The sequence below is a fragment of the Thermobia domestica genome, chromosome 5 (genome assembly GCF_964235325.1).
Source record: "Thermobia domestica chromosome 5, izTheDome1.hap1.1, whole genome shotgun sequence".
Lineage (NCBI taxonomy): Eukaryota > Metazoa > Arthropoda > Insecta > Zygentoma > Lepismatidae > Thermobia > Thermobia domestica.
Window position 1 is genome coordinate 211,869,955 of NC_137458.1, and position 15,431 is coordinate 211,885,385.

Here is a 15,431-nt window from a genome sequence, read left to right on the forward strand (position 1 = left end):
TACGTAGGCTATAATGTAAGAATGCGGAATTCCCAGGAATTTTTAATATTGATGAAGTAAGTTAGTTGGTTGGAGTTTTATGTCATTTATCAGTACTACGCCTATATGAAACGTAAACCTGGATTCTATACCATCGTAATGCGTTTAAATCTTAAGGTTTTCTTTTCGAGAATCGAACCTGGGACTCCGTGCATCGAAGGCACGCACTTTACCCACTAGACAAGCGGTAACGGCTTAATGAGATCAGGTTTAAATGCATAGTAAGTTTGAATAGAAAGAGATCTGTCTGATTCATTCGAAATTATTACACTGAAATAGAGGCCTTATCTTTTCTTTAAAAAAGGAAATGAGATTGAAGCAGTGGAGAACTAACATTGAATAATCTCGAAGAGCTTCTCGTGCAAGGAGAAAAAAACGAAAAAAATCTTGAAATTCGCCTAAGCATGGATACGAGAGAAGATAAAGCATTCAATATACCATGAGAAGTCACAACCATACTTGCGGAACCAATGACTACATATACAAGTAAGTACCAGTAACCAATAAGAGCAAAATAAAGAAGGCAAACTTAACAATATTATTAGTGTTTAACGAAAAAAAAATGTCCAACCATGAGATAGACATCAATTGATAGATTGTATTGGTCTGAACAAAGTAATATGCGTGAATGCAAACTGTCAAAAAAATGGAGAACAAAAACTTAAAAGGAAAGCAATATTAACCGAATTCGAAAGTAGAAAATAAAAATGCTAAAAATTAATGATAATAATAATAATAATAATAATAATAATAATAATAATAATAATAATAATAATAATAATAATAATAATAATAATAATAATAATAAAACATTTTAAACGAGAAAATAATTCATTATAATCATCTATAAAATTTTTGAAGTCTGTACCAAGTTAACAAATTAATGTTTCATAAAACTACCGGCGTAGACTTCAAAATTCCAAAATTTCTATTGCAAGTTTCGCAGTTTCAATTCCAGATTAAATGAGTTTGTGGTGAAAGAATATCGTACCCGTGTTATTTTTGAGGATACTCTCATTTTCTTGCACATCACCATTGCACTAATTCTTTCAAAATAATTAAATGTCATAAATATTTCTCTAGTTTAATCCACATAATATGATCGTGAGACATTAAGCTGAAGATTTTATTTAATTTCCTTTATCAAATACAATTATTTCCCTGTAGTTATGTAACCACGCACAACACACCAAAAACCCTTTTCCTTCTTGATTCAGATCAAGTTCTGTCAACGAATTTTTGTTATTTACTGGAATGTCTTTCTATATGTCATGAATAGGACTTACCTATTCTAATGAAATATCTAGGGACTCTTCAATTCCGGTGGTGGACTCGCTTGCGCCGTCTCTGAAAGAATCTGAATCATCCATTTTTCTGTAGAGCTAATCACAAGTCTAAATGAATAATATGCCCCCTCAGCACATTGTCTAGTAGTTTTGGAGATATTTATCATACTTCTAAAATTCATTTTTCCACGTGTTCGGCAGTCTGTAACTCTGAAATTAAGCAATTCCGAGGAAATGTTTAATCGATTTTTTATTTTTTATTTTTATTTTATTTATTTATTTATTTATTTATTTATTTATTTATTTGCTTCTGTGGGTAGATAAAAACCAAAGCGTTGTTAATCGTGCACATTAACATTCTATATATACGGGTTGAATTGAGAACCTCCTCCTTTTTTTTCAAATAGGTTTAAAAATTAAATTTGTAAACCTAAAAATTGATGCTATTCGAGTGCCATGTCAGTTATTGAGATAAAACTATTATTGAAATATACTCTCATTAAGTTCTTAATTATGAGACTAGCAAGGTAATAGTATATAATATAATTAATTATATTATAGCCTAAACTTACCATTAACTCTCTTTGACCAAAATATTGTTCAAATACAAAATGAATCAGTCGATAAATCAGATTCGAGCTGAACAAAATAACGTAAATTCTCATGTGCAGTTTCCGAGAAAATAAAAGAAAATGAACTTCTATGGCGCACACGTGTTTCGTTTCTTGCCAAATATTAAACCTAATTAACAGTTTTTACTATACTAGAAAAAAATGTTAGGCCTGTTACTTTATGTGAAATTGTTATTTGCTTTTCCAAGCGGTGAAACACATACTCTTTACGCCTATACTACTTGTAAAATAATTTAATAATAATAAATTTAAACATTGAAGCGTAGTACTAAAGAAACCAAATAAGAAACAAAGTTAACGAGGAAACAAATGTCAGGTTATCTAAAAACTATTGAGGCGTTGATGGTCAAAGTTGAGAATACAATTATCATGGTTAGAAAAAAGCATTATGAAACCACATATGCATAATTTTGTTCGATAACATCTCATTTTTCAGCAATACCATAATACCGTCGTTGTAGAACATCTACGATTTCTAGTTTTAAAACATCACATGTGGTTGTCACAGCCCTCTTTTGAAACAACTAACTTAACATTAGTTAGGTAGTTCTTCAGAGACCGAAACAAATGGTAGTCTGACGGTGCCAGGTCCAGGCTATACATTGGACACATTAATGCCTTCCAGTAATTTCTAACGGGTAGTTAAACATCTATATAGTCAAGCGTTGTGTAATGGAACTACAGATTAATGAAAAAAAGAAAAAAGATTGTAAATGCAATGATACATGAGAAGCTATGCTTGTAATTTTCTTTCGAAATAAAGTTCGAGAAACGTTGAAAGTGACAATCCTCTCTCTCCGTTTCGGCTATAGTTTTGAGAGAGTAAGCTTTAGCTGTTACGTCAGCTGAGTTTCGTACCGTATGTAAATTTTATGATTGGATTAGGTAGCCATTCTAACTGTAAGGTACGAATGACAAATTGGAAAGAGTTGAACTTCTGTAAGTTTGAAAATGTGTGTAATGAATCTAAAATTTCCGACTTAACTATAATAGACGTAATAGATGTTTGACCTTGAAGACACATTATTTAAATGAATGGTTGCATTTGAAATATTCTGGTAGGTGGTTTCTGCAAGTAGTTTGATATATGCCATTTGGCTACATTACCCCTGTCTGCCATTCGCACGGAACGTTTTGACGGAATGTTGATTTGTTTAATGAGTGGTAGTGTTAATCTGAGTTTAGGTGAAGGGAACGAGATTTGAAATTTTCTACTGCTTTAATTAGCTGCCCTTTTCTTCATCTGAAAAATAGGAATAGTAGCTGGTTTAGACAGGTATATACAACACGAATGTCTACATTTATGGTCCATTTGAACGTAGTTTGTATTGGTTGGTTGGTCATTTCACTAAGTGTTTCGTATGTATTTGGCTTCGTCGAGAGAAGATATTAATACACATATATTAAGGAATTCCTTGAGCAGAAGCTTTTTTGCAAAAATATTTTCGAAAAAACAAACTAATTTGAAACAAAATAATAGACATTTGAATAAAAATCATGTTTAAAGGTTGAATCTTATACCGTTAACCGGGGCAATGCTGAATACAAGGGGTAAACCTGAACAAAAAGGGGGAAAGTTTTCGTTTTTATTCTGAGTGTAAAATATGCAATAAATCGGTAAATTAAAAATAAACATCAGTTCTGCAGATATATAACAAGCTAATACAGGTCTTACATTGTGTATTTTTAACCCCACTTTGCCAAAAGAAAACGTTTTGTACAGGGCTTATTTTCACCATTTTTCGTGGGTTAATTTAAGAGGTCTTTTTCACAAATGAAATTTAGAAATATTTTCCAGACAGATTATTCTAGGAAATGCACTATTACTGTAGTGGTCATCCAAATTGTGTTGCCTAAAAATGACCTTATTCAAAGAGAGGCAAATTGTTTTCGGAATGGGACAATGTTGAACAAAATAATGTATTCATTATTAGTAAATTTACTTGCCCCATTGTTTGCCTGATAATGATCAATAACAAAACAATGTACATAAATAATGGTATTTATTGATATTTTTGTAATGATGAAGATAAAGATATCAGTGAAGCATTTTGTTGGCCAAGTAATTCAAGCAGTTAATTCTTTTTATGATGTCAGATTTGTTCGCAAAAATGAATGGACTATGTTTTACTGGCCAGAACAAGAGGACGTGGATACTGTATCCGCTGATGATGTCCTGCTGTTGCCCCCGCATGTGCTAGACAGAAGGGGCACTAATATGTCTTTTTCAGTTTCATTTGAAGGCCTGAATACAGGAGAGTCATTTCAGATTTTACTTGGGGGGAGGGCAGGACCCTTTGATATAAGTAAAATTTCGGGTATTTAACTGATTTACTACTATTTAATTGATAAAATCTATAGAAATCTCAAACTCAGGTGGGACAATTGCCCCTCCCTGCCCCCCCCTAAATGACGCCCCTGCTTGAATATACAGTAAATATTCTATATGTTCATGTAGTAAATAGATGTTCATACAGTAAATAGATTATTTTGATAGATAGCCCAATGTTTTGTGGCAAATCTGTTTATTTTGTTTCATTTATACTTCTGTTAAAGCATTGGTACTTTTTAAAAGCACGAGTAATATGCTGCTTCTTTCACTTACTGTGAGAACTGCATATTTTTTAATATGGTACCGTATTGTATATACACAACGGATCAGCAGGAAAAGTTCATTAAATGTATTCTGCATTCACAGAAGCAGAATAGCTGTATTTCATTTTACTTGTTTTTCAGTGTTCATTTTTAATGTTTTTGGAATATCAGATTTTATTTTTTGGAGATTTGTCATGCTCCTTGCTACATTAAGGTCTTCTGCTGAAAGTATTTTGGTTCAGTGGCACTATTTTGTTACCTTGTTGGCCTAATAGAATTTCTATCTTGCACAACTTCCATTTCCCATGTGACCTGTATGTAAACGGACGAAATCTGCCAGAGGTATGTCATGTTACATATCTACAGAATCGGCTAAAAGAACACATTACTACTGTATCAACATTACCCCTATGTCAAGATAATGGTAATTCAATTGACTGTATCAGTATTGCCCCGACCTCGGGGCAATGCTGATACAAAGTATTATTTCTGTAATATGTTAACATGAATTAATCCGAATTTTGTATTAATGTGAAGATCTAGGAAGGACGTATATGAAATAATTTTCTTTGTAATTCCAGCTGTAATCATTTTGAAATTACATATCTTTTTACCCAAAACGTGTATCAACATTGCCCCGTTTGACGGTAATAAAATTTTGCTTATATTATCTGTTCGTATTACAAGTTTTGCACATTGTTGTTGAAATATGTACTTCGTTACTTTTGCAATAAGTCTTTAGTATTGAAATTTCGAATTTCGTAATTTGTTACGTTGAAAATATTTTACCAACATAAAAGTTACACAGAAGAAATTCTAAGCTGCATTTACCGGCTTCCAAAGTACTTCAATGTAGTACGGAATACCTCTGTTTCTGAGAGGGATTTTCCCCTTTAAATTTTGTGTTAACTTTAAATCCTTTTGGTTTTATTGCTCCCTTGAGAAGATATATTGCATTGTCCTCAGTTAACTATGTATGTTGCAGTAGTCAGCATGGTATACAATACGCTTTCTGTTGACGAGTCCTGACCGTTTCTTTTGAATCGTTAGGCGCATTAGCGATATTTGTCGACAGTACAGATTCGATTCTATCGTTCTGCTCGGCGGCAACAGTTCGTGATGCAGGATGCCTTTCCAATCCCACAACACGAATAACATAATCTTCCTGAACGTCAATGTGTGGTTTCCCAGAAGCTTGTCGCTCCGACCACGATTTTTTCGCACATTGTTGACGTAGGTTACCCACTTGTGATCAACTGTTTTAGATATGGTTAAAGTTAGTTCCACTTCAGTATAGATTTGCAGATGAGAATTCGATCGGATACATATTTTCAAGTCAGATTATGTGGTACACAATCGTTGAACCTGTTTTTGTAACAAGTTCTCTCCAAATGATTTAACACTGTTTGATAATGGATGCAATACATTGGCAATACATGCTGGTCTTGTTCGACTTTTGGCAGAATATCATCCACTTTTTCTCTGATTGGTCGCCCACTGCGAGAAGCATCTTGGACATCGAAACTTCCAGAACGAAGGCGATTGAACCATTCTTGGTAGTTGCTTTTGATAACGTATCTAAGAAACAAAACTTTCTTCACAGGCCTGAGCAACATTTGCGCCTTTATCGAAATAAAATTACAAAATATAAGGCAGGCTTCCGGAAAGTTCAGTCATCTTCATAGCGCAACATTTTACCTCTGATTATAAGAATTGTACCGCTTTTTACATATCTACTACCTTCAACTGTGAGCTGTCGAACGACGTTAGGCTTAATTCGCTGCGACTCATATCCTTACATTTGGAACATTAACATTATCTCATGTGCAAAACGCCAAGTGTGTGTTACTGCTCTGTGCAAAATCCTTTGCCGTTGCAACTAATATCCAAGAAACATAGTGTTCCGTCACAGAGAATAGTGTCGGCATAGCACTGAAGGCAACCTAAAAAATATAAGAAAATCGTTGCCCAACAAATTGGGGATGTTGTCTCCACCACCAGCTTTATGAAAAGCTGGAAACATGAATAATAAATTGTATAGTTCTTTCATGAAGATGCAAGAATACTAAATTTGGGATGTAGCTTTAACAGAGCTAGTATTGCAATGATAAATTAAATACACAAAATACATAATTAAAAGATGCAGCAGAATTTGGTAGTAAAATAAAATCTCAGGTCTGAAAAGTGTAGTGGTTTGTAATGTAAAGTCCCTTCAATATGTAGCTGATTACAATACCTTCAAGTATTGAGGTAGCTCCATGACCTGTCATCCAACGAAGTTTCTCCGTCATAATCTTATTCACACTCCTCGACAAACTCGGTGTTCGCGGTTCGGAAATACCCACAATCACGTTGTTTTGACGTAAATCGAAAATTCTAGAAGGTTTAGGACATAAACCTCCAAAGTTCAGTACCACAAGCGTTACCCTCACTCGACCTCACAGGAGGTGACATCGTCCAACGTGAACTTACCAATATAGCTGATATAGTAGAAAATAAATATTTCCACAATAAAATAATGTTTATGTTTTGCGGATATAAATCACTTCACTCTGTAGAAAGAGCATTATCTGTCATGTTAATCAATATCAAAATATTGACTCAAGAAAGTAACGAAACAAAGTATAGCTGACATACGGCAGGATGTGTAATGAGTAAAAGTAGCAAGTAAGGGGAAAAAAGGCAGGACAAGGAATAAGACGTAGACATGTGCAGGGTAAAGGACTTCTGCCATTGCATCTACTTTAATGAACCAAAAAAGTTTTACCAAATGCTTCAAAGAAGCTTGAGGCTACATGAGTTCAAATCTTCTTAGGAAAAAAAAATTGTAAGTGACATCCACAAGAATCGAACGACGGACTTCCGGGATCATATCTCTCATCATGTAACAATAGAAGAATCAAATGAAAATGGGAAGAATCAAAAGAAGAGTTTATAGAGTTTGTTGGTAGTATTGAAGATAAGGAAAAGGGAATAGAATTAGAACTGGAGACAGAGCAGGGAGGTGTTTTATGTTATCTTGACATTTTAATGAGTAAGGAAGGGAAGAGTATTAAGACTCAATGGTATCAAAAAGAATGTAATGCTGGTATTTATTGTAATAAGAAAAGTAATGTAGATAGAAGCACAAAAGTTAACTTCATAAGAAATATGTTAGAAAGAATTACCAACATTTGTAACAAGAATGTAGAAGAGAATGTAGAAATCTTTAAAGAACAGCTGTATGAGAATGGTTATAGTAAAAGGGATATCGTTAAAGCATCTGTGGTCTCTGGGAAAGGTAAAAGTGAGGAGGAAAACCAGGGGGTATGGAAAGGCATTGTAGGGCTAGGAGAAGATACCGAGATTTTAAAAAAGATGTTAAGAAAACAAGAAGTCAAAGTGTATAGAAAAGGTAGCAGAACGTTGTTGGACATGGTCAAAAGCAAAGGGAGGAAAAAAGAAAAAAGAGATCAGAAAGGTGTCATTTATTGTATAAATTGTAAAGATTGTGATACGAAATATATTGGGGAGACGGGGAAATTATTGAAAGAAAGAATTAAACAACATAAAAGTGATGTGAAATATGGCAGAGAAACTAACGCAATCTTTAAACACGTAAAAGAGAAAGGACATGATGTGAACTGGGAAGAAGTTATTGTACTGGAAAGGGAAAAAGGTTGTGGCCGAGAAAGTGGAAAGAGGCCTGGTGGATAGAAAAGGAAGGGGATGTAAACTTAATGAATTGGACCAAAGGTATCAGCATTAATAAAGAATGGAGAAATATTATTGATAAATACAGAAAAATGTATGTGAATTAATGTTATGTTATGTGTGTGATTCTATGTATGTGATTCAATGGCTGTTGCTCCTTGTTGTTTCTATCTGGTAGAATGTTATGTTTTCCCATTGGTGAGTTCAGATAGATTTCGACGCTTCTGATTGGCTGTTTGAACGGGCCAATGAGAGAGCAGATAGGGAGAGAAATTGTGTATATACACTTAAATAGTTTTTTTGTATCAGTGTACGTCTGATGAGGATCTTGGCTAGAAGATCGAAACGTCACGTGTAAATGTGTTTTTATATTAAATAAGTGCAGTCTTGTTCGGCAGTGTGTTTATTTTTCTGATTTTATTTGCAAGATGTATGACTATGATTGTGTGTCAATATACAATTATTACGAAATGTCCTCGTCATTATCTACTTTTTCATAACAAGAAGGAAAATACCACCATCATCTTCGATTACTAACACTACTGAATACGTTGATGATAATAATTAAATCTAAAATGGATAGAGTTGTGGGTATGAAGTGCATATAGTTTTTATGGCAGCTCATTGCATAGGCAAAAAAATGCATTAAGGAGGCGGGTAAGAGGAATCTTAACTTGAACTGGAACATAATAAGATCCAGCAGTGGGCTTTCATTTCTTGTAGATAAACTTTCTAGTTACAAACTAGGGGAAAGATGGAAATATGGGGATTTTTTTAAAATCTTGTTTGAAAGCCGTTCATAGCAGGTATTTAGAGCAATAAAAATTATGTATTGGAACTTTGTTCTTCGAAACGTAACATCAAAATAAAAACTACAACAATAACGTTGAAATACTAAAATAAAGGCGCCCTTTTATCCATATTGGGGTGCCGGAGTTTCTAATAAGGAGATACAACACTAGCATCTTGCATCTTAAGATAACAAAGATTAAAGCTTTAAAATATGATCCTCTCATTCCACAATAACATTCGTAATAAACATGACACATTAGGTACAGAAAAGAAGACATCGCAATTAGGTGATTTTCCTTATACTCGGTTCAAATAAATAAATAAATAAATAAATAAGAAAAACTGTTTCTGAAGCTTCAAGAGAGAATGTCTTGTTTCAGGCTTGAGAAAGTTCCTATAATGGTTTAATCGACAACTAGGGATGGCGATTAAAGAACTGCTTGGACCATTTCCTTCCTGCGTTTTCATGTGCCTCCTATATGGATTCGATATTCTGTCTCTAGATATGGTAAGCGTCTCAAGTGTCAATGACAAGCCGAATAATTGTTTTTCTATCATAATGAATAGTTTACAAGGTCAGGTCAGGTCAGTTTGGGTTGAAAGTCGGTTCCAACATTGCTGTTTTTCTGGAACTGTCTAACATTGGCAATGTTTTAAATTGAATTTCTGGACTGGTGGTGTTTATTTGTAAATGTTTGTTTTCGTACTTGATGTATATTGATCAATAAAAGAAATACCCGTAGCCACTTTCTTTTGTAAAATGAGGGAAGTATACATGCGGGAAGTAAACAAATAAATGAAAAAATGCATTCAAAAGATAACTAATGTAAGAGAGATATTATTATAGAAATAACATTTTCTGTCAAAAAGAGTAGTCACATGAGTTCCTGTTAACGAATACTAACCGTAAAGTTCACACGTCTCCAGTTTGTTGGACTACTTTGCTCTGAATGGGAACGCGCATCAACTACAGCCAATGGACTTGCCGGTTTTAAAGCTACTGGGATATTCCTCTAAATAGGTCCACTATTTCCGACCATGCGTTTTCAAATTCCGACATATCACAAGTCGAGACTCAACAGATACAACATGCAAGCCACGCTTCAACATCACATGCTAACGCATCTCCAGTTACTACAGAATCCACAGGTCACTCTGCAACACCACAACCGAGTACATCTCGTGTTACAACCGAAGCTCCTAATGATCCTTCAACACAACATGGCACTTCCAAAGATACCGCAGGGTAAGACAGCATCGCTCCCATGATTCCGAACAAAGTGATTAAATTAATTTCTCCAATACCTAGTTTTCCTAGAGAGAAAAGAAAACAAACAGCTATTGTTCTCACCCAAGAAGATTTCATTGCGAAGAAGAAGTTGAAGTATAATGCTCTGAAGAAGAATCTACAACGTTCTAAGCAGACGACCAGCACAAGACGCCGAATAATATCTGCCTTCGTCTCATCTTCGCTTGTCATGTATAACAATGACAGTTTTATTTGTGACAACGAAAATGAATGTTTTGAGTGCCTAGAACTGTATGCAGAAACAACATCCACCGCAAACTGGATACAATGTGCTATGTGCGCAAAGTCGTTACAAGAAACATGCTCAGTGTACTCAGATAAGTTTTCTGCTTGTGAACGAATACTAAACAACAAACTACGGTTTACCAGGAAAAATGTAAAGTAATAAACTTTTTCTTTGTTTGACATTCTCTCAGCGCCATTTTACCCATCTAGATGCGCCATCCGCCGTCCCACCTGGGTGGGACAGATGGCTAAAATCTTCACTTTTTTTAGATGCATAATGATGTTAAGTGATAATCTAGTTAACGTGCATTTCCATTGTTTATTAATGATTGAAATTACATGTAATCTGTTTTTAACTACATAAAAACATAAATATTTACTTTTCTCCCTTTGTTTTAAAAAGTGCTCCATCTGTTCCACCCTTACCCTACAGTGAGTTTTTTTACAGGCACTGAAAACACTCTAGAACTCACAGATCACACTACTTTAAATCAGAAAAAATGACACCCTTCTGTATTTTCAGACCTAAACACAAAGTGTCCATTCATAGAATGTCTTTCAGACAAATTTTCCCTATTGTTGAGAAATCCCACTTCCCGATATATGGCAACTTTCCCATACTAATAATAATGATAATAGTCCTGGTTATAAATCAAAACATTGCAGCTTGTATGTAACGCTAATACTAATAGTGAACAGTCACACTGTTTTTACTACTGTCGCTACTGCGCTATCTGACCCTAATATATGAAGCTAGCTTGGAAGCAATTTGCAGATTTGTATAATCCCTCAAGTAAATGTATAGATCCCCGTCTTATATATCCTCGGTGCTGAACGAGACGCTAAACTTCAAATCCATCAATCGGAAGTCTTTCGCGTGTGATTGTAATATCAAAATCCCTTGATCCTCGTAACTTTTCTCCTATTGTAAAAATTTAAGGAAGTCCACTTCTCATAGTCAGAACGTTACATCTAATCTATAACTATAGATAAGATAATCTTTTCTTTCAGTAATTCTTGTTAACAAGAACTCAAAAATGTTATTCAATGTTATCTCTATTCGCCACACTCTGGTCAAACGATAAAACAGAAAAGGTCAATCTTAAGTACTTATGTCGTAATATACCTTCGTATGAGTAGACCTAATTTAAAATTTGACATTCTTAAGTTCTGAGTTGAAGGACTTGGAATTCTGAAATTGCATGCAATTGTTTATTTTAAAAGAATTTATAATTTTTACTGTTTTTCGAGCTACATTGCATATAATTAACATGGTAAATTGGAACATCTCAAAACATCGTTAGCACACATTGCATGCAAATGTTGCACGATATAGCAATTACTAATACGTTGTGATCATATTTGTTGTGGATGGAAAGCTGTCGTTGAAGAGTTCGTATTTAGGTTGTACGGATATAAAATTTTGTGAAATAATTGAAGCAAGAGTTAGCGAAGTTTCTACTATTCGACTCGATTTGGTCGTTTGTGTGTCTGTCCGTCAGTTCCATGATAACACTCATAAAACGTATTCGATTTGGATGTTACTTGGTACCGGTATGTGCCTTTCTTCCAGTTGCAGAATTAACCCTGTTATTTGGGATTGCAATCTATCAAGTACAAAGGGGTAAAAATCAACCCCATGTTGTAAGTTTACAAATGTACATGAAATGCAATATCTCAATATAAACCACGTAAAATAAATTCTATTATGACAAAAGTTAGCCTATATTTTCTTTAGCATTGTGAACACACCCTAACTTGAGGTTCAAGTCTGCCAACAATCAACGTTAAAACCGGAAGTGTTTGATTTCTGTTACTTTCGGTTTGAATATGCAGTTAAGAGAAAAGATATTACCTATTCTTAGAATGCTAAATCGATTTTTAAAAATATACTTATCGCTATCTCTTACACTCTTTTATCTATATAGGGCTAGATCAATATTGAAACCGGTAGTTGTAATGGATTTCTATTACTTCCGATTTAATAGAGAGCTGAGGACGGAGATTAAATGTATTTTGGGATGCTTAATGGATTGAGATGCAGGAAATCAATTCTCTCTCTCTCTCTCTCTCTCTCTCTCTCTCTCTCTCTTTCTATATATATATATATATATATATATATATATATATATATATATATATATATATATATATATATATATATATATATATATATATGTTGCTCTTCATACTGATCAACGTTAAAACCGGAAATGGATATTTTCTACCAGTTCGGGTTTGACTATTACTCCCATGAATGAACGCGATTCCTAACTGTTGACTTTCCACATCCGGGACAAAATTTATCGTGATCCATAAAGTAATTCTTTTTTTATTTTTGTCTCCCGGACAGAAGGACGCATAATTTTTGTACCCCGGTGCCCGCACAGACAGAGTATATAGTCTATAAAGGATTATTGGGTAAACTAAGCTTCTTAAGTATTAATATGTATTGTTTGGTTTAATGTTTCCTGATTACGGATTAGGCCCGGAAGTTGAAGAAAAATCCTCTTTTTTACGAGTGCTCGAAGACAAGGCTTAACATAATATATGTTCATTTGGGGTCATTGTAGGCCAGAAAATGGTGGTATTTATTTGTCCTTTTTTTTCTTTTTCGGCGTTTTCTGCTTATTGGTCTTTCTTTTAAAAGCTTTTCATAGGTTTTAACGTCTTTTTTTGTACATCTTTCGACAATAAATTTACTTACTGGACTGGCCATTAACTCGAATCATCACCACCTCTTAAACATCTTTTCTTTAGTACAGAAAATTCCAATGATAAGACATTCTTCAACGACAGGACTAATAAGACCAGATCTGCAACAATCACAAGTCAGATACGGAGGCGTAACAATGTTCTCCAGCAAGGGGGGTGATGGGGGAAGTTTTTTTTTTTTTTTTTTTTTTGAGTTTGCATTTCAGTTTGTGGAAGAAGAACAGATCCTAAGTCTATCAGAAGCTTGTATTTCTTAAGCATTATATTCATTAAATATGTAATTCTAATTAAATTGGGTTTTATTTTTACATTTATTTTTTCAATTTTAGGTCCTTTTTTTAAAGATATTTTTAGGTCTTTTATATTTTCTATGTCCTTTTTAGGCAATTTTTTGGTCTTCAACTTCCGAGCCCTAGTAATCAATAATATGATACTAGAACTTTTGGAGGGTACACGAGATCGTTTTTAAACATATAGCGTAAACCCACCCCTATAGCTCATTCTTCCGTAAATTTAAGGTGAGAAAACGTGAAACTATAAAAATATTAGATGGGTATTCACCATATAGGCCTACTACGGTACAGGCCTGTAGCCAACCCAAAAATGTAAGGGGGGGGGTGCGATCGAACCGTATTATAGTTCATTTGCAAGCCTACCGTGAATATTTTAGGCAGGCAGTAAAAATTTAGGAGTCCGGACCCTCTAGACCCCCGTGGATACGGGCCTACTCCTGTACACGTCCCAACCATTACATTTCTACTGATAATTGAACTCCAAAAGCACGTTTACTAAGCTTAAGTATTTTAACCATCAGGATTCTCATAAGATAGCTTTTCATAAACAGAATAAAAACTCTCAATCGTTTTAGGTAAGAATGTTTTTTTTATGCATACAATTTAAAAGTAAACTATTCTCTCTTTTCTCTCTCTCTCTCTCTCTTGTTTCTAATGACTGAAATTGTAATCAAATTTTGATAAATTTTAACAATTTTGATTTGTTTTAAAGAATTATTAGAAATGAATCACTAAGAATTTTATTTCTTACTGTGATGGCCATTTTTAGGAAAGAAGCTGAATTAAATTCTCTCACCTACTTGTACGTTATCAAGCCTCTGTATGCTGTAATAAATTCGTTTGGCATCTCTCAGCAGGTAAGAATGTTTCATCGCAACATTGTACTTATAAAACATATAATTGACCTTTGTTGCGCAACTTCCATTTGTTTCAACCGAAGTTATTGGGAATTGTGAAGAATTTCATTGTATATTACACATACCTGACAGCTATGCACTGCTAAAATCACTAGAACGACTTTCACAAATATTGAATCCAGATCCAAATGCACTAAACCTGCCATAGCGTTTGTTCCTGATAGTTCGTTGCTCACTTGTTTTTTTGAGGTTATCTCATTGCACTAAGGAACTGTCACGGGATCCAAGACCAGTTTATTCTTTTTCAGAGAAAGATAACATACATCACATGTTACAGTAAGTCAACGTATTTGTCTACAACTTGCTAAACACAGAAGATACGTTAAATCACCATCTGTGAAAGGTAATTAACAAAGTTCTCTGTGCCATATGTTATGATGAAGCTTCCACTCCTCCATAATATATACCGAAATATGTTCAAAGCAAAATAATCCTTCATTGTTCCATGAAAGCAAATAAAGAACAAGAACTTCTCTATGTAAATGCAAAAATAAACTTATCTTAATAAGTGGAAAAATGCCTCAAACAACGTACTATTACGGTAAAACTGACTTCGTCAATATTGCCTCTACATGTGATCTATTTTAATAGGAAATGCTCTTATGTATTATCTTCCACACGTGGCTAATCAGTTCACAGATGGTGTGATAAGAATTCCATGGCACTCAAAGATAACAAGAGCATCACCGTTAAAGTGCCTTTTTCAAAGCTATCACAAAATAGCAGATGTAAGTATGACACAGCATGAGCTCATCGTTATAAATGATCTATTTTCCAAGGTGTACGCTCTACAAATATTGGAGAATGATTAAATTTGAAAGCTCTAAATGTATATTAATTCCATCCTAATAATAGACAGCCTATGCGTCATGCTATTTCGTAATACCATCCTTCCCTGAAAATAAGACAACTCAGAATACGCCTTATTCCAAACC

General features: G+C 34.1%; 1 protein-coding gene across 1 annotated transcript in view; it reads right to left on the minus strand.

Annotated features, from left to right (window-relative positions):
• LOC145686383 (uncharacterized) overlaps positions 1 to 14,991 on the minus strand; it is a 67,375-nt gene extending 52,384 nt beyond the window's left edge. The window contains exon 1 of the mRNA XM_081759653.1: positions 14,562 to 14,991. Within this exon, the coding sequence (XP_081615779.1) occupies positions 14,562 to 14,642 (81 nt within the window). The 5' untranslated portion in view covers positions 14,643 to 14,991. The remainder of the gene's footprint in view (positions 1 to 14,561) is intronic.
• Positions 14,992 to 15,431: the final 440 nt, after the last annotated feature.